The sequence below is a fragment of the Schistocerca piceifrons genome, chromosome 5 (genome assembly GCF_021461385.2).
Source record: "Schistocerca piceifrons isolate TAMUIC-IGC-003096 chromosome 5, iqSchPice1.1, whole genome shotgun sequence".
NCBI lineage: Eukaryota > Metazoa > Arthropoda > Insecta > Orthoptera > Acrididae > Schistocerca > Schistocerca piceifrons.
This window is the reverse complement of record NC_060142.1, coordinates 92,485,202-92,504,972: the sequence shown is the minus strand read 5'-3', so window position 1 is coordinate 92,504,972 and position 19,771 is coordinate 92,485,202. Positions and strand designations below refer to the sequence as shown.

General features: G+C 43.5%; 1 protein-coding gene across 1 annotated transcript in view; it reads right to left on the bottom strand.

Moving 5' to 3' along the window:
- LOC124798760 (lysozyme-like) overlaps window positions 1-16,828 on the bottom strand; it is a 29,067-nt gene extending 12,239 nt beyond the window's left edge. Inside the window, exon 1 of the mRNA XM_047262289.1 lies at window positions 16,696-16,828. Within this exon, the coding sequence (XP_047118245.1) occupies window positions 16,696-16,828 (133 nt within the window). The remainder of the gene's footprint in view (window positions 1-16,695) is intronic.
- Window positions 16,829-19,771: the final 2,943 nt, after the last annotated feature.

The following is a 19,771-nucleotide window of genomic DNA, read 5'->3' as shown; positions in this document are numbered from 1 at the left end:
AGTATGTGTTGTTGTTTGTGTGTTGTAGTGTTGCTATCATAATCTTTCCGCTACTTAGTCTCTGTTCTTCAACATTTTAAAAAAAAATTAGATTGTTGTATGTGTGTAATTCTATTTAATTATGATTCTGTGTATTCATGAACTGTTTAAGAGTAGAGAAGCAATAGCGATGTAGAGATTTTTTTTCTTTTTTAATTTTTAAAATTTATTTGTTGTTTTAGGGGAGAGGGAAACTATAATGAGTGGACATGAGTATATAGCACTGTGATGGAGTGCGAGTTACAGGAGAAGGTGAGGAACGAGAAATGAAATGAAACTGAGAGTCTGGGGAGTGGGGTGGGGGTTGGAGGTGTTGAAGCGTGGAAAAGGCTCTTTTCTTCTTCATGTAATTTCATCAATTATTCTATATAGAGTACAATACTACACAAAGACATAAATACTGTACACAAAAACATAAAGTTCACACTAGAAGAAGAACAAGAATACACACTTTTTAGATATAACCATAGGAAATGACAATAATAAACACAGATTTGACATATACAGAAAACCCACAAGAAGTGACATTTTCTTAAATGCAACTTGAAACCACCCACAGAACCATAAACAAGCAGCAATTAGATACATGTTAAACAGGCTGAACAGGATCCCCCAAAGCAACTCTAATTACCAGAAAGAGTTAGCCATTATAAAATAAATAGCATTAGAAAATGAACACAGAGAAACAATGGTAGACAAAGTAAACAAAAAAATTAAGAGACAAATACTGAAAAAACTAATCAAACCCCACTAACTCGTACAACTTGCACTACAACAAAAATATGGCATACAATGAAGTACCACAACAAATTCACTCATAAAATAGGAAACATATTCAAAAACCAAGGCACAAACATTGCTTACAAAACAAACAGTTCCAGATAAAAGCACATCCCAAAACTAAAATCAAAACCAGACATACCAACAGTGTGGTATCTGTCAGCTCAGTTGCAGAGATTGTGAGAAGATGTACACTGGAATGACTGGTAGAACATCTAACACAAGATATAAAGAACACATCAGAGCATTGAAATATGGTGCAAATCATTCAATATTTTCGGATCATCTAAAAGAAGAACACCATAAACCACGCAATATTGAAAACGATATGAAGATCATAAAAATCAGTAAAGACAGACACCTCCTCTCATTGCAAGAAATTTTCTACATACAAAAAGCATTAACACAAAATAAACAGTTGCTCAATGACCATATAAATATTGTAAACCAGACTCTATATAGAATTACATAAAGAAGAAAAGAGCCTTTTCCATCCTCCAATCCCTCCCATAACCCCCCCCCCTCCCCCAAGACTTTCAGTTTCATACTGCTATATACTCATGTCCACTCGTCATAGTTTCCCCCCCGCCTAAAAAAATTAAAAACAAAAGTTCTACATCGCTATTGCTTCTCTACTCTTACACAGCACATAAATACACAGAAACATAATTAAATTGAATTACACACATACAACAGCCTAATTTTTTAAAAAAAAATGTTATACGTCAAAGACAAAGTATCGGAAAGGTTATGTTGGCAACACTACAAAACACAAACAACAACACATACTTGAAGTACAAAAAGAAACAGAATACAGTGGTGTGCATAAAAGTAGGTGTGAGAAATGCATAGTGCTGCAGAACATCTAAAAATTAGACGAAAATTATCAGTGTCACAAACTGAAAAACATCCATGTGCTAGCAGACCGCATTTCCCGATGTAAGCGAGAAATCAGCCAAAAAATCACCGTAAGTACAAATTAACCTATTCTTAACGAACTGTTTTTTTATCTAAAAAGCAAATCAAAATTTAAATAACTTAATTACAGACCACTGATGATGCTTTACCTCAGTAAAGCGAAACATGTCTAGTGAAAAAAATAACGCATTTTTGTAGCTGCAACGACAAACCAAAATTACCCTCAAAAATTATAGTGCAACTACGTACACTATGTCCACACAAATGAAGAATTTGCTGAATGATGTTACTGTGAAAGTTGTAACGAACAATTTTTGTTTAGGTATTGTTTCTGTGATGCATAATTAGCATTTGTTTTATTCGTAGCTCTATTACTGGTGGATATTGTAGTTTCTGCAAAGCTAGGTGTGCTTTCGATGAGGAATTTAATATTTTCCCATAATCCGCAACTTCCGTTTTTCTCTTTCATGTCCATCCTCACTCTTTACTGATAACAGTATACAGCGTATCCCAGTAATGTCGTGACAAACTTCGAGCGTTTGTAGAGGGTGTGTTAAGGAACAAATCTAGGTTAGGAATCAGTATCCGGAAACTTCATGCTACCATGCTACAGAGCGTCGTTGTAGGCTCCAGCGCCTGCTACTCGGCCACCCCTTCGGCAGCAAACGTAAATTTGTACGCTGACGGACCATACGGGGGACGTAGCCTGTGTCCGAAACCGTCATCCGCCGAGGCAGCAGAGCATCGCATTCGTAGAAGACGAAGCCTCCTACGAAGCGGCTAGTTCCACCTTCTCCACTAGCGATAGCGGTATCACTGAATAGCTGAATAACAAACAAAATTGCTAGATGTTCCGCCTACGGTCCACCAGCGTGCAAAGCAATGTTTGCTACTGAGGGGTGGCCTAGTTGGCAGGCGCTCGTACCTATAACTTCGACGCCCTGTAGCGTGGTTGCATGACGTTTCGGATACTGGTTCCTATCCTTGATTTGTTCACTACACCCTTTATAGCCCCCCAAAGTTTGTCAAAATACTTCTGAGACACTCTGCGTATAATTATTTCATTTACAATATTGCATCTACATTATTCATGGTTGTTTGAATAGTTGGAACAAATGCTAAATGAGGACTCAAACTCCGATTCGTCTTTTGGTTTAGTACTGCACATTCGTGTTTGTAGAAGTGGAAACGAATTACCAACACGGTTCTAGGCGCGCAGTCCTGAACCGCGCGACTGCTACGGTCGCAGGTTCGAATCCTGCCTCGGGCGTGGATGTGTGTGATGTCCTTAGGTTAGTTAGGTTTAAGTAGTTCTAAGTTCTAGGGGACTGATGACCACAGATGTTAAGTCCCATAGTGCTCAGAACCATTTGATCCATTTTTGAATTACCAACAAGACGTACACATGCGCTTAATGGCCTCTGTCCTCCTCCTCCTGTGCAATACGTTCTGTGTTTGAATTATCGGACCTACACGTTGTTAATTATATGCCCAACGCAACAGGAAAGAAGTTGACTCTAATACCTGCGTCAACATACGTGTATGTATCAGACATTTTGTGGAAGCCGCTCAGTTTGTCGTATCTGCCTGAAGTGAGAGTTTAGGTGTAAGTAGTGGGAGAAATGACCACGTATCTCCGCTCTGGCTGTGCATTGTGTTTAAAGCAGTTGAATCTGCAACTCAATAGAGAACATAACTTTAGTAATACTTCAAGTGGAATATATTAATGTAGATAGACTGATATCAGCTCATCTGCGAGCCACCACTCAGATATACTATTTGTTTATAGAACGCTCCTTATCGTGCGTTATGAAGTGGCATACTGGCGATTATCTCCGTAATAGCGCCATGCGCCAAAACAAGAAGAACATGTCTAGTAAACACGGGTTCTAAAATACATACCTTAAGGGCTACGTGTACTTCTTTATCCTCTATGAAACAGATCTCTTCTACTGCAAAGACTTCGGTTTGTCACATTTTAAAAGGAGGTAGTATCGAAAATGTGCGGGAAGCGTAGGGTCTACAATGCATACTTTAAGAGCAACGAGCACTTGCTCACCTCCGCTTGCGTGAAACACATCTCTTCTACAGAGCAAGTGCTCATAACTCTTTAGGTATACATCTATGATTTTAGAGCCCATGTTTACTAGACATTTTTTTCTTATTGTGATCCATACTACCTTCTCCCAAAGTACTGAAAGCAAAGAGCTTGAAGTAGAAAAGATGTATTTCATAGTATCGAAGATGAACAAGTGATCATAGATCACAGCTCATACATGATCGTTCTTTCTCTCTCGTAATTCTGCATATGCGTCCACCATTCCCACGTCAACAACACTCACAAGAGACTCGATTACTACATTCTAAATTACATTCTGCCTCTCATCATAACCACAAGTGCTTATGCTGAGACCTCCATTGCTGTTAGACGAAGCAACATCCAGCCCCGGCTCATCCGACAAGTGAAACATTTCCCCAGTTTCAAGAGCAACCTCACTTATCTGTTATATTTTCACGACAATGTGCAGTCTCTGAATTAGTGCCCAGCTCCTATACACGTTCTAACCCTCTGTTTCTTCTTTTCTCTCTCTCCCCGCTACTTCATTTTGCCTCTTTTCTGATTCTTTCTTCCTCGTTGCAAGTCTTATCTTCCTACAGCAGGCATTAAAATTTAACAGTTTATGAACTCCGATTTATAGTAGTTAATTATTGCACAGAAATGCACCGATGAGCCAAAACATGACTACCTGCTTAATGGCGTTCCACCTTTGGAATAGTACTGTTGATATTTTTAAAAATATCGGTAATCCGATGTACGGATATTCGAAAAAATATCATTATTTGCGCTCGATACATCGCAAAGAAGTGTCGACATATCGGCGGAAAAAGTATCGGCTGTACTTAGTAAATATACTGCCGATTTTAGAGCTGTATATTTAAGTACTGATTTATTATTAGATATTCTGTAATTCAACAAGCTAGCAGCCAGCCTATCCCCTTAGAGCAAGATTTGAAGAAGAAGAAGAAGAAGAAAAAAAGGATGCACGTTCAAGCTTGGTAACAATGGTAACTGCCTGTAAATGGAACAATAAAAGCTGTCTGTTTCGTCACACATCGCATTTGTCTGGAACACTTCATGTTGACGTTTTTTTCTTTTCTGCAAACGCCAGCGACGTAGCAGTTGTACTGTTAAAATTATCTGGTGAAGCTTAAGTTAGCAGCCGGGAGCCGCTCACATGTCTCCTCCCACCGCAAAGACACTTTTTGAATTTAGATTTTTGTTCGTCATTTTCAGCAACTGTTTTTGAAGAATGTCGATGTGAAGAAAGAGCACAGTAGGTGCGTTAAAAATTGAAAAAATTGTTTTTTAACGCAACTGGTGGGCTGTTTATTCACATCGGAAATCTTGTTATTCCATTCACACTAACCCCCCCCCCGAGAGCAGTCAGATTTCTTCTTTTGTGGCAGATATAATAATTGCTTCACACAGTCAAGCAGAAAGACTGGACGTGATGAAAGCTCAAACAGAACTAAGACAGGTGTGGGTCTCTAGTTCACACTCTGATAGTGCAGCTTCGGCTCCTGGCACTCCTACAGTCGGCAGACGTTGCTTGCTGTGGCACTATGAGTGCGATTTTCTTTTTTTCTCCAGATAAGTTTGGCGGAAACGTTTGGTGGAGGAGGGTGCTCTTGTTTCCAAGTGTCGGTTCATACGAGATCACGGATATATGTAGCACTACAATCTATTTCTGGCCGAAATTTAATTACTTGATTTGCAAATGTTGGCATGAGGATCTGAGACATTGAAAATATTTCTTATTAATCATCATACGGTGATGGTGAGTGTTTTAAGCTATCCATCTGACTTAGACCCCCCCACCTAAAGCTTTTTTCCCTGTCTTGTCTCCTGTAAACTGTTAAATAATTAATTTTATAGGGTAGTGCAAGTCGACTATTTCTATTTCCCGGCATTTTTCATGTCAGAATTCCAACATCACAAGAGTGGACTATTTTTCTCGTGCAAACAAGTTAACCACAGCCGTGCATTTCCTACCAATTATTAATTAATTAATTAAATTAATGTTTACATAAATAAACAATTTATTGTTTGACTTTACCACCTATTTCATGTCATGAGATCAAATGGTTCAAATGGCTCTTAGCACTATGGGACTTCAACATCTGAGGTCATCAGTCCCCTAGGACTTAGAACTACTTAAATCTAACTAACCTAAGGACATCACACACATCCATGCCCGAGGCAGGATTCGAACCTGCAACCGTAGCAGTCGCGCGGTTCCGGACTGTAGCGCCTAGAACCGCTCGGCCACCGCGGCCGGCTCATGAGATCAGCACAGTCCAGTAACTAATCACAGACTGAGTCTTTTTCCTGCCAATTTCCAGACGGGGAAGGGGAGGGGCAATTGGAGAATTGAGTGGAGGCCTGCAGGATTTGCCAGGAGGGGGAAAAGTGGCTCAGAACTGAACTGGGGAGGAGTGACAAGAAATGTCCCTTTTCCCAAAGGGGATGGGCGAGGAGGGCAGGATGGGGGAAAGGAGGGGTGGTTTCTCAGAAGGACAGTTTATCCTCAGGAGGTCATCAATCACACCCAGGAGGTCACAAATCAATTGGCAAAACAGCTGTTTAAGTGGAGGGAGAGGGCGATAATTTGCCCATGAATGTTTGTAACACTCACAAAGAAATTGCACTAAAATTGGCTTCGCCCCAGTACTAATGTATATATGGATGATCGGCTGAGGATAGGAACTGCTGTGTTCCCTGACACTGGTCGTGTCCTAAGGCTGCACTATGTTCCTCGGTATGGCACAAATACTGCGGTGTATTCCAGAAACATCTTACCTTCGTTATCTGCAACCGACACCTGCATGGAACGCACCAATTGTTTATAAACATCCTTCCTTTTGAGCTGAGAACTCGCTCCTTATAATCCCAAGACTATATGGACATATTTAAGTTGGAAAGAACTTCTACTTCCCATCTCTTTCTGACCAACATAAGTGGTGACTTCATCAGCACAGTCAGACACGTATTACACCGTCCATTACATAAATGTGACTACCTGTTAACAGCCTGAACAACCGCCTTTTTCATCACAGATCGCTGTGAGATGTGCAGAAAGAGAGTCAGTGATGTTTGAAGGACCGACAGGCACATGGCCATACCGACTCCAGTGAGGTGACCCTGTGCATTAGCCTTCTCAGCTGATTATCCATGGCACAAATAGCCTGAGCGAGGTGGTCCCACAGATTCGACGACGAGATTTAAATCCAGAAAGTTTGGTGACCCGAGCATTGTGGCGATCTCTTCCTGGTGCTCTTCGAACTACACAGGTACACTGCGAGCTGTGTGACCCATTGCATTGTCCTGCCGGTAGATACCGTCGTGCTGAGGAAAAAGAAATTGCACGTAGGGGTAGACATGGTCCCCAAGGATACGTGCATACCTGACTAGATCACCCTGTGAATGCTCTCTGGCCTGGACACTTCTGACAATTGTTGTAGAGTGTTTGCTTTCACAGGTTTCACGCCGTATATGTCCATGGTCATCTGTCTGATGGAGTATAAAACTTGGTGCATCTGGAAAGGCCACCGCCGGCCGGTATGGCCGAGCGGTTCTAGGCGCTTCAGTCTGGAAACGCGAGACCGTTACGGTCGCAGGTTCGAATCCTGCCTCGGGCATGGATGTGTGTGATGTCCTTAGGTTAGTTAGGTTTAAGTAGTTCTAAGCTCTAGAGGACTGATGACCTCAGATGTTAAGTCCCATAGTGCTCAGAGCCATTTGAACCATATGAAAGGGCACCTGTCCCATCCCAGTGATCGTCCAGTTACGGTATTGGCGTGCAAATTCCAGCCTTCGTCGCTGATGAACAACAGTCAGCATGCGTGCTTGAATCAGCCGCCTGCTTTGGAGGCGCGTCCGCAGCAACATTCACTAAGCAGTCGTTGAAGTGACACTGTTGGTAGCCCCTTGGTTCATCTTGGTGGTCAGTTGCTCACAGCTGCACGTCTTTTCACCTGTATACACGTCGACAACCATTGTTCACCCCTGTCATCTACGGCCCTTGCTGCACCACTGTTGCCTCGGCGCTTGTTTAGGATAGCGCCGTTCTGTCATGCATGGAATATTTTAACCATGGTGGCACACGAGCATTTTACAGATTTATCCCTTTCGAGAAAGTGCTTCCATCCTTGGTTCGAAAGCCAATGATTATGCCCTTTTGGACGTCAGATAAATCACTCAAATTTCACATGACGACAACGACTGTATGGTGTCCTGCAAACTCTGCCCCCCCCCCCTCCTCCTCCCCACGGATAAGCCTTATATACCCTCCGCTGCTAGTGCTGCCACCTGTTGCACGTTGACGTCGAACATGGGCGGTGGTCACATTACCGTGACTGGACCTTGTACAATCACGCCGCTCTTTCTACGTTGCAATGAACTTCGCTGAAATGTCAGAAGTTAATGTGGAGCTATTGGGCAGTTTCTTGAAAACATCTAAACGTCCGAAAATTACATCTAAATGTCAAAGTTTGCGACAAATCTTTCAGTAAAAGTAGTCTGATAGAAACAGCTTTATTCAACAGGAGGGATGATAGCACTCAGGCTTAAAACTTAAAAAAAAAGATTTATTTTATCAAAAATGTGGTAGTTATTGCTTGAGAAATATACAGTATCACCTCACTTTTTTCGCCAGTTCCTAAGTTACCACAGACTCTTCTCTAAGTGTCCTTGCACGGTGGCAAGTTTCATCACAGTCAATCAACTCAGTGGTAACAAATAAGCGGTTTATCAAATACGCGGACTTGTCAGATATGTTTAATTAGTTACGATCGCCATCAAAGTAGTATCCATTTGAGTTCTCACAAATGTATTTGTTCCTTTCGCGAAACAAAAACATTCTCCACAGGCTCAGCTTTTCTGCCAATCCTTACAGCACGTTTGTAGTAAGCTGCTGCTCGACTCCTACTAAGCTGATCGATATTCACGACTTCTGTCACAATGTGAAGGCACCAGAAAAGGTTAGAAACTGCGGTTAAAACTGAGGGTGAAACGACACCAGATGCGAAGATTTACTAATGACATTGCCAACCTCAGTGGAAGTGAAGAGGAATTGCAGGACATGTCGAATGAAATGAACAGTTTACTGAGCACAGAATACGCACTGAGAATAAACTAGAAAAAAGTCCAAATATTGGGAGGGAAACATAAATGAGATTAACTACGAACATTATATCACAACTAGAGACAACGCAGTGCACGAAGTGAAGAAATTATTCTGCTTCGGAAGCAAAATAATACGTGACGGGCGAAGCAATGAGGACGTAGCTTATACATTAGCACAAGCAAAGAGAGCATTTCTCGTCAAAAGAAATGTAGTAGTATCAAACACGGGGCTTATTTAAGTACAGTGTTGTATAGAAGCAAATCGTGGGCAGTGGGAAAACGAGGAAAGAACAAAGTCGCAGAGTTACAGGCCTGCTGTTACACAAGGAAGCGGACGTTGAGCCAATTGTGGGGGGCTTCATCAAACGAGACAGAAGACTGATATGATGATAAAAAGCCGACTGAAAAAATCTGGAAAACTAACCCTCATTAAAAAGAAACGTCCAATAGTTATTCGTTAATCTAAACAGTCTGTGTCTTCATATTGTTCTCAGTAAAAATATATTTGTGTAGACGTCATAATCGAAGTGGTTCCGTTGTTCGAATTTCGATTCACTGATCCTCTTCTTTGTATGGTCACATATTACAGTTTACGCTTGAAAAACTGATTCTTATTAAGAAGATACGACCAACACTTACTCAGTTATCCGAAGAGTCTCCCTAAGTTATCCGAAGAGTCCCGTTTTTTTTCTGTGTCTACATAGAGTTATCGAATAAACTTAGTGTAGGCGACTCATAAAAGTGATTTCGTTGTTCGATTTCCGTCCCATTCATCCTACTCTTTATATGGCCAATCGTAGCCTTATTTAAAAACCAATCTATCGAACAACAGTTTCCCTATCTCACCATCATGTCAGTCTTATTTCCATTTACTGTGTCCACAGAAAGTAGCTGAATTTTCGAGCATGCGTTAAAAGTAAAAAATCATTTATATTTGATACGGAAGATTAAATTTTGGAAAGCCATAATGGCAGCTCTCTTTCACCGAGGTGCGTAATATACTCCCCCAGAAACAAAGCTTCGTTAGCGCCTAGTCGTTAATGACCGAGTCAAACACAGAGTGGGACGCTGGCTACAGTGCGTCTCGGCAGTTACGATCGTGATCTACAGCCATAGTCCATGACTCGAAGCGCCATTGTTCAAAACTGTAATATTTAAAGAAGCACAGAGGAAAAGTCTTCCGCTTGCTGGTAGTCTCTGGTACAATTATATAAGCCCCAGTTTCTCTGCTTTCAGGTGCGCGAGCTTTCTGACCTGAGCAGTAAGCTACATTTCATAAGAAGAACAGAATGTTATCACACAACAGTACGCCAAACGCAATTACGAGAGGGAAAGAACGATCATATATGAGCTATGATCTATGATCACTTACTGAAGGGTCGACGAAGAAACGAGAAGCTTGGTAGTTGTGCATTGTAATAATAACGAAACCAGTACAATTATCACAGTGGTCGCATTGTGGAGTGTTGGCTATAGAAGACGTATCATAATTAATAGCGAAAACGAACGCGGTGAAACTATACAGTAATAGGAACAATATCGTTCTGGTGAACAACGGCCCGCAATTTAAGCGTTTACGAGGTAATTTCGAATGTAGTTAAGAGCCACCACTGACTTCAGTATGAAATGTTGTGCTAGTCAGTACAATTGTATTTGAAATGTAAACTTCCAACTGGGCGCAGATTTCATCCAAGTCTAATGATTAAGGGATGTGGTGGATGGACGAGGAGCCATCGTGACATTTTGCTGCTGATGTAAAACAACATTTAACGCACCAATATGGTGCAGAATAGATAGGTCTAGCAGTGCCTGTACGTTGGCCTCCAAGGTCATCTGACCCCAATATCTGGATTTTTATCTTTGGGATCATGTCGAAAGTGAAATGTACAGTGCTCCTGGTGATACTGCAGCAGCGAACTGTACAGTGTTGTCAATGTTTTCAAGATTATCCGGGAATGTTTGAAAGAAACCCTAACTCACAGCAGACCGAGTGCAGTATTGCAGCCAGTTGCGAGGGCTGCACGTGGAACAGCCCCTTTAGCAGGTACTAGTGTAACTTGCTGAAGCAGTATTGTATTTTTGTTAAAATGGTAGAGGTAGTGGGTGAAATTTGAGCCCAATCGATAAATTTATATTTCTGATACATTTGTACAAACAGAATGTTTCAAAGTTAAGTCTGTGGCAGCTCCTAACATAACAGTCACGTCTGTTTCGCAAATGGTCGTTTGACGACCTACCTTTACTCGGAACATTTTGGCTTCTATTATTGTGAATTTTCACTGGTGTGATGTATCGCTATTAATTGCGATACGCTATATTTCACGTGCATCAGTCGAGGTCGAGTAGGTGGAACTGTTGAATATTTTGCAGGATGACACAATAATTGAACACGAACATTAAATACACTCCTGGAAATGGAAAAAAGAACACATTGACACCGGTGTGTCAGACCCACCATACTTGCTCCAGACACTGCGAGAGGGCTGTACAAGCAATGATCACACGCACGGCGCAGCGGACACACCAGGAACCGCGGTGTTGGCCGTCGAATGGCGCTAGCTGCGCAGCATTTGTGCACCGCCGCCGTCAGTGTTAGCCAGTTTGCCGTGACATACGGAGCTCCATCGCAGTCTTTAACACTGGTAGCATGCCGCGACAGCGTGGACGTGAACCGTATGTGCAGTTGACGGACTTTGAGCGACGGCGTATAGTGGGCATGCGGGAGGCCGGGTGGACGTACCGCCGAATTGCTCAACTCGTGGGGCGTGAGGTCTCCACAGTACATCGATGTTGTCGCCAGTGGTCGGCGGAAGGTGCACGTGCCCGTCGACCTGGGACCGGACCGCAGCGACGCACGGATGCACGCCAAGACCGTAGGATCCTACGCAGTGCCGTAGGGGACCGCACCGCCACTTCCCAGCAAATTAGGGACACTGTTGCTCCTGGGGTATCGGCGAGGACCATTCGCAACCGTCTCCATGAAGCTGGGCTACGGTCCCGCACACCGTTAGGCCGTCTTCCGCTCACGCCCCAACATCGTGCAGCCCGCCTCCAGTGGTGTCGCGACAGGCGTGAATGGAGGGACGAATGGAGACGTGTCGTCTTCAGCGATGAGAGTCGCTTCTGCCTTGGTGCCAATGATGGTCGTATGCGTGTTTGGCGCCGTGCAGGTGAGCGCCACAATCAGGACTGCATACGACCGAGGCACACAGGGCCAACACCCGGCATCATGGTGTGGGGAGCGATCTCCTACACTGGCCGTACACCACTGGTGATCGTCGAGGGGACACTGAATAGTGCACGGTACATCCAAACCGTCATCGAACCCATCGTTCTACCATTCCTAGACCGGCAAGGGAACTTGCTGTTCCAACAGGACAATGCACGTCCGCATGTATCCCGTGCCACCCAACGTGCTCTAGAAGGTGTAAGTCAACTACCCTGGCCAGCAAGATCTCCGGATCTGTCCCCCATTGAGCATGTTTGGGACTGGATGAAGCGTCGTCTCACGCGGTCTGCACGTCCAGCACGAACGCTGGTCCAACTGAGGCGCCAGGTGGAAATGGCATGGCAAGCCGTTCCACAGGACTACATCCAGCATCTCTACGATCGTTTCCATGGGAGAATAGCAGTCTGCATTGCTTCGAAAGGTGGATATACACTGTACTAGTGCCGACATTGTGCATGCTCTGTTGCCTGTGTCTATGTGCCTGTGGTTCTGTCAGTGTGATCATGTGATGTATCTGACCCCAGGAATGTGTCAATAAAGTTTCCCCTTCCTGGGACAATGAATTCACGGTGTTCTTATTTCAATTTCCAGGAGTGTAAAACCTGAAGCACTTTTCTTTCGGTGTCACTAGAGGAGAAAACCTGTATATCTGTTTGTCTGCGTCTATACTCTGCAAACCAGTATGAAGTGCTTCGCAAAGGGTACTTCACACAGTTCCCCTTATCAGGGCTTCTTCCCGTTTCATCGGCGTATGGAGAATGGGAAGAAAGATTGCTTGAACTCTGCTGTGCGCACTGTAATAAGTGTAACCTTGTCTCCTCGGACACTGTAGAAGTGATACGTTGGAGGTTCCAGGTCGGTCTTTCCATTATCTACGTGCACCTCCCCCACGGATCAAACAAACGAGTGACAAATTAAATCTATGTGCCGGACCGAAACTCGAACTCGGGACCTTTGCATTTCGCGGGCAAGTGCTCTACCAGCTGAGCTAGCCAATAGACCAATTGCCCGCGAAAGGCAAAGGTTCTGAGTTCGAGTTTCGGTCCGGCACACAATTTTAATCTGGCAGGAGGTTTCCCACCACCGCACACTCCGCTGCAGAGAGAAAATCTCATTTTGGAAACCTGCAACAATTCGTATTGCATTTCTTTGTGTACGTTAAGTATTCCAGTTCTATTTAGTACTGGTCCCACACATTTTAGCAATATTCTAGGATGGGTCGCACTAGTGTTTGTAGGCGAAATGGCACCTGAGTCACATATGACTGAGCCAATGTGATTATTCCATTACATATCCCTACAAGTTTCTGCACCCAAGAATTTGTTTGAGTTGATTGATCCTAATTGTGACTAAATGGATTTGTAATCATGCGATACGAAGTTTTTTTTCGTTTTGTGAAGCACAAACGGTCCTTCTTTGCAGATAAGAGCATCATCTATATCTGCATAATACAGACTTCGCACTTCCATTGTATTTTCCGTTCGTTCTTATGAGAGATATACAGGGTGTATCAAAAAGAATCAACCGATTTGGAGCGTTTATATTTCAGAAACTAACAAACATATACGATGATGTTTGTTTGTTGGTGAACGGGAAACTCAAACAGCTTTTTTTTTTTCGTACCTCTTCATAGGTGTTCAGTATGCCCCTCTTGAGATGCAAGGCATATTTCAATGCGGTATTCAAATTATTCCCACACTGCAGCGAGCGTCTCTTGAGTTACAGCTTCCACAGCTGCTGTTATGTGACATCTCAGTTCATTCATTGTTGTTTGTAACGGAGGAACGTAGAGTCTTTTATAAACCCATAAAAGAAATAATCATACACAGTCAGGTTCGGTGACACTGGAGGCCAGTAATGTGAGGCTGAATCATTTGGACCAGTGCGACAGATCCATCGTTCAGTAATCCTTTGATTTAAAAATTCCCGTACTTCCAGATGACAGTGAGGGAGCGCCCCATCCTGCTGGTAAAGAAGTCGTTCGAATCAGCCCGGAGATTTACCTTTACACAAACAACCAGTTTCTCGGAATTTTTGATGCTATAGTCTAATGCTTTGTGCTGTTGGAGGATCCACACCATACCAAACCCAGTACGAAAGTCACGCTGTGACACGCACTGCGCAAATCGTAGAACAAAAAACGCTTTCTATTGTCCCGACACCATCTTCACTAGAACTGAAGTGGACGCACACGGCTGCTACCTAGCGGGAACAATGTAAAACTCGAGAGTTTGCTCTTTCCAGCATTACGTTGTTTTCTAACATGTCTCAAATAATATAATAGTTTTTTTTTATCAGATGATTCTTTTTGATACATCCTGTACGTTGGCGGCAGTGGAATTGCTCCACAGTATGCCGCAAATGCGTCTTCTCTAAACTTTCTGAATATTGTATCGCAAAAAGGACGCCTTCTTCCCTACAAGGATTCCCATTCGAGCTGATCGAACATTTCGTGATACTCTCGTCTTGACTGATCATACCCCTGATATATGTAGCAGCACGCCTCTAAATTTCTTCGATGTCGTCCTTTAATCCGATCTTGCGGGGATACCAAGCACTCGAGCAGTTGTCAAGAATGTATCGCGTAGCTGTTCTGTAAGCGGTCTCCTAAAACATGAGCTACAATTTTCTAGAATTCTCCCAGTAAACCGAAATCGACCGTTTGTCTTCCCTAAAACCGCCCTTGTATGAAAACCCCTGAGGTTAGTGTTAATATTGTATGCCAGGTCATTAATACACAACACGAACACCAATGCTGACAACACATTTATCTGGGGCACACCTGCAGTTACTCGTACATTTATCGACGAGTCTCCATTCAAGATAACTCGCTGCGTTCTACCACGAAATTCGCAACCCAGTCACAAATTTCGCTTGGTATATAAAACCCGAAGCGGAGCGTGTAACAGGATAAGGTAAGTAAAACTGCAGACGTAGAGCCCATGTGAAGCCATTATTTCGTCAGCACGTAAGGTGTCAGGCAAATCCAACACCTTCCATGAAAACCCTGACATGATAAGCAAATCCGGCAGTATGTCACATAGCTCCGAATAAATCCTGACATTAAATTAGCCAAAGTAATACGGTCAACGAGTGGACAAATGGAATACCACAGACTAACACAAGAACGCCTAAATGCATGTCATACCTTCCCACCGTGAAACAGACGCAGTTGCGAGGGGAGAAACAAGAACAGAAGCCGAGAGCAGAACCGTGTTAAGCTAGAAGGCCCTACGATAAGGGACGAACACCCACGTTGCCAGCCAATCCCCAAGACCACCCCCAGCCCATGTTAAAAGATAGAGCCCTCCAGAAGAACAGTATAGATCTTACGATAACACTAAAAGGGCCACACCAGCTGCAAGTTTTAGCGGGAGACTTTTTCGCGTCTCTGTTACGTTGCAAACGTTAAAAACATTGCCCCACCACGAAAAGTATAACGTTTCTCATTGGATAGACAGAATTTTTGTAGGCGGAGCTTAAGGTTAACATTGAGACCCTGATTGGTCAGTTGAAAACACAACCAGATAGCTTTTTTTTAAACCAACTTCGGTAAATTGTAGTAAGGAGAAGTTAGGGGAGTGTTGCTTCTGAGATGGCGAGGTGTGTGGGGCTGCGTCGCCTGCCGCCCCCTGACGCTGCCTAAACACCGACAAGGTAATGAACGCACGCAGTGCCGCATTTTTGAGTGCATAAGGCTTCACTCAGAATTGCAGAAGTCCCATCTGTTACATCCCCTTTTTACGTAATACTAGTGTCGATCGTCAATTAAATCTCATGATGTTCACATTTGCTACTTGAAGTAAAAATCTGAAACGCAATGATTTTTCTGTTATATAATTATCGAGAAGCCACATCAGCCACAGTAATTTACGACAAGCTAGATAAGTAATTAAAGATAATTGAGGGTCACTGTAGACCATTTTGATAGTTTTCCCTTTTATGAAACTTAACTTAAACTTAGATTATAGATGTGATATGGCATAGGTCATCCTTCGATCAATTGTAGAACTTGGAAATCCATTCAGGGAATATTCGTTCACATTTTTGTTGAACGCAGTTGGTTTTTACCATCCTGTATTAAAACATTTCCTTTTATCAATAGTGCAATTAATAAACAATATTTTGAGAGTAGAATAAAATTTCCAATGTTAAACTTAACTGCTCTTTCGACGTTATTTTACCAGCTAACTAAAAATGGGAAAGCCTTGAACCCCTTCCACTAAATTTAGCTAGTATTAAGATTCTTCTACAGGGAGTGCAGTGGAGCTGACGCTGAAATCATCAAGTATTTGATTATATCATCGCTAATCTCACTGAACTCTTCTGAACTCTACATGTCATGTGTGGTCTGGCGTCTCCTTACCAGCAACAGGTCCCAGGTTCAAACTAGTCAATTCCCTAAAAAACACGCTCAGAGCGTCGTTGCGCGAAAGTGGTAGAGTGACACGACTTAGAACAAACAGACACCACGCAGAATGTTAGAAGCATGTTGGGTTACTGATGAGAAGGCAAGCCGCTGCACAGTTTTAGTTGGACTCACAGTTTCTGAGGTCGCTGTTGATCCCGTTCCTCTTCAGCTCAGTGACGATCTCGCAGCGCTCCAGCTGCCTGGCGTCGCTAGTGCCCAGAATGAGCACCAGGGCGATACCCAGGAGGATGGTCACCGAAGGCATCTCTGCTGCGCCTGCTCTTTGCGGAGGGTACAGTGCGAACAGCGGCGAGCGAAGAGGTGCTTTTATCACTTAGCTTCACGCCTCCAGCCCCCACCCCACCCCACTCCACTGTAGCGGGTCTGCAACGCTGCACTGGCGCGATAAAGTGAAACGGTAACTTCTCGGACGTGCAGCGGGCTTTTGCCACACTGCTAAACAACGTGCGACGTCATCTGGCTCCGCCGAACACCTCGCTTATTTACAACAAGCATTCTCCCATTCCACTGTTACAGTCTAATGACGATGTTTAATTCACTGGATCGATTTGGCAACTGTTTAGTTTCATTTTGAGCCGAGCTTACGGCAGTCCAACTTGGATGAAACATTGAAGTAGCAAAGTAATAAATAAATGTCGTGTGACTAGGGCCTCCCGTCGGGCAGTCCGCTCGCCTGGTGCAAGTCTTTCGATTTGACGCCACTTCGGCGACTTGCGCGTCGATGGGAATGAAATGATGATGAGGACAACACAACACCCAGTCCCCCTGAGCGGAGAAAATCTCCGACCCAACCGGGAATCGAACCCGGGCCCTTAGAATTGACAATCTGTCGCGTGTCGCGCTGACCACTCAGCTACCGGGGGGGGGGGGGGGGGGGGGGGCAGTAGCAAAGTGATCCCAAATTTAAGCACATCCAAAATCAGTAGTAGTACTTTTTAAATTTCTTTCTGTCAGAGTTCTCTTCTTATCCAGTGCTCTTTCGTTCCGTAGCTGTCCCGTAGAAACAGGAACATCGATATTTCGTGGAACTCCCTTGTTGGCCCAACGGTAGTGCTGTAAGGTGCCAGGACATGGACACTTAAACGTTAGCTCACCAACATTAGTATTAATGATGACTAACTGAAACCCTCAGCTGCCGACAGGTGTTGTTGATATACCTCGATGTGGACAAAATGTGTGCCCCGACCGGGAGCTGAGGGTTTCAGTTAGTCATCATTTATTCCAGGGAAAAGCTGCACGGTCATCTACAGTATCTGTTCTTTCGAGAACAGTTACTGTCTTCATATATTAGTATTAATAATAAAGGGTTTGGCAATGGTATCAGATCATGACTCCATTGAATTATGATAAATATGAGGCATTCTCGAGCAGTATCTAACTTAAAGCCTTGGTGAGAAGTGTCGGAAGTTCAGAATTGTGGAATATAATGTCTGCAGATGGCCGTAGCTCGCCAGGCTGTCGTGGGCGGCAGGTAGCGGTCACCGGAAACGCGGGACAATACGGCGCATTTGGGGGTAGCCCGGCAACCGGAGCCACCTGTGCTGGGCAACACGTGGCGAAGACTGGAATTTAGTTTGCCTAGGGGCGTTGTGACCCACTCGATCATTGGGTAGATCTCAGAAATGCCGATGGAGGGATTTAGGCGATGATAGAGCGTTCGACATTGGCCGAAACTGAGTATTCTTCCGCCACGTTTTCGTACGCGTAGGAGACGGGAGAATTGTGGGGAGAGGACTTCGCCTTCAGCCATCGAGCGGTACAGACTTGGAGACGACGTCTTGGCCATCATCTTCGAAGGCAGATACACGGTCTGTATCGCAGCACTGCACCAACGCGTGTTCCGTGCAGAGTTCTGCGGTTAGAGCTCTTTGTGTGCTCAGAAGCGAGATTTTCACCAACGCTTAACCACTTCCAACAACTTACCTAATATTCTTGATCTGCTAGTTATCCTTGCGAGGTGCCGAGTATTTATCAACGCAGCTGCCGGTAATAGGGACGCGTAATTGCAAATTGTTAATGCGCGATTCTCAGGAGTGTGTGGGTGCACAAAGAAATTCACATTTTTGTTGTAAATTTTGTCAGTTGTGGAGGATATCAAATTAAAATGCCAATATTAGAATAGAATTATCGACTTCATTGTAGCTAACATTTACCCTGTCCCAGTAAGCTTTACATGTACTCTAGTCACTGCATAGCTTGCCCAGACGGGAAGGAAAGAAGGTTTGCGGTCTCCTAAGAAACGAATTAATTTTTTTAAAAAAAAGAGTTCATCTTTAATATTCTTCTCATAAATTTTAAACTCTTTTCTGGCGGAGCGTTCTCTTCTCATTCAGAGCTCTTTCATTGCGCGGTTGTCCCACAGTAACAGACAACACCGATGTTTTGTGTTAACTTCTATGTTGGCCTAACACTAGTGATACCTACGAGAAAATGAATTATTGTTGAAAGAAGAAGCTCGTGGTTAATATTCTCCTAATCAGTTTTAAATTTCTTCCTGGCAGGGCATTTTCTTGTTATCCAGTGCTTTTTCATTGCACGGCTGTCCCATAGAAACAGGAACACCGATATTTCGTATAATCTCCTTGTTCTCGCAACTGTAATGGTACCTATGAAGAAATGAATTATTATGGAAGGAAGAGGCTCGTAGATCATATTATTCTCGTCAATTTTAAGTTTCTCTTGGCAGAGCGTTCTCTTCTTATCGAGTGCTCTTTCATTGTGCTGCGTTCCGATAGAAGCGGGCAATACCGATGTTTCGCGTAACGTCGTTGTTGACCCAGCATTGGTTTAGCCACTATTCGATTGTTCTTCGAACTGTCTACGAACAGCTTTCATTGCTTTGCAAGCTACGCTCATCCCATAGCTTCAGCTAGTTCGTTTACACTGATACAGTGCATAAGTTTTTCGTCCATCTCACAGTTTTTTCCAGCCTTGTCTATCTGTCAATTTATGGTATTGGGACGGTGCCTAAAAATTTTCTTTCCTTGGTCAGAAACCCAGTAGCTCTGAAGATTAGATCACACTAAAAGTCGTTTATTTCAACGTGAATGATTGCCTTGCACAGAATGCGTTAATCAGATGGCACGAAGACGTAGTGATCACTACTTGGTTTCTTGAAATCCTTGATTGCTCATTGGAATTGGAAGCTGAAAATTCGTGTGACTTATGGTTTGCGCATGTGCGGTGT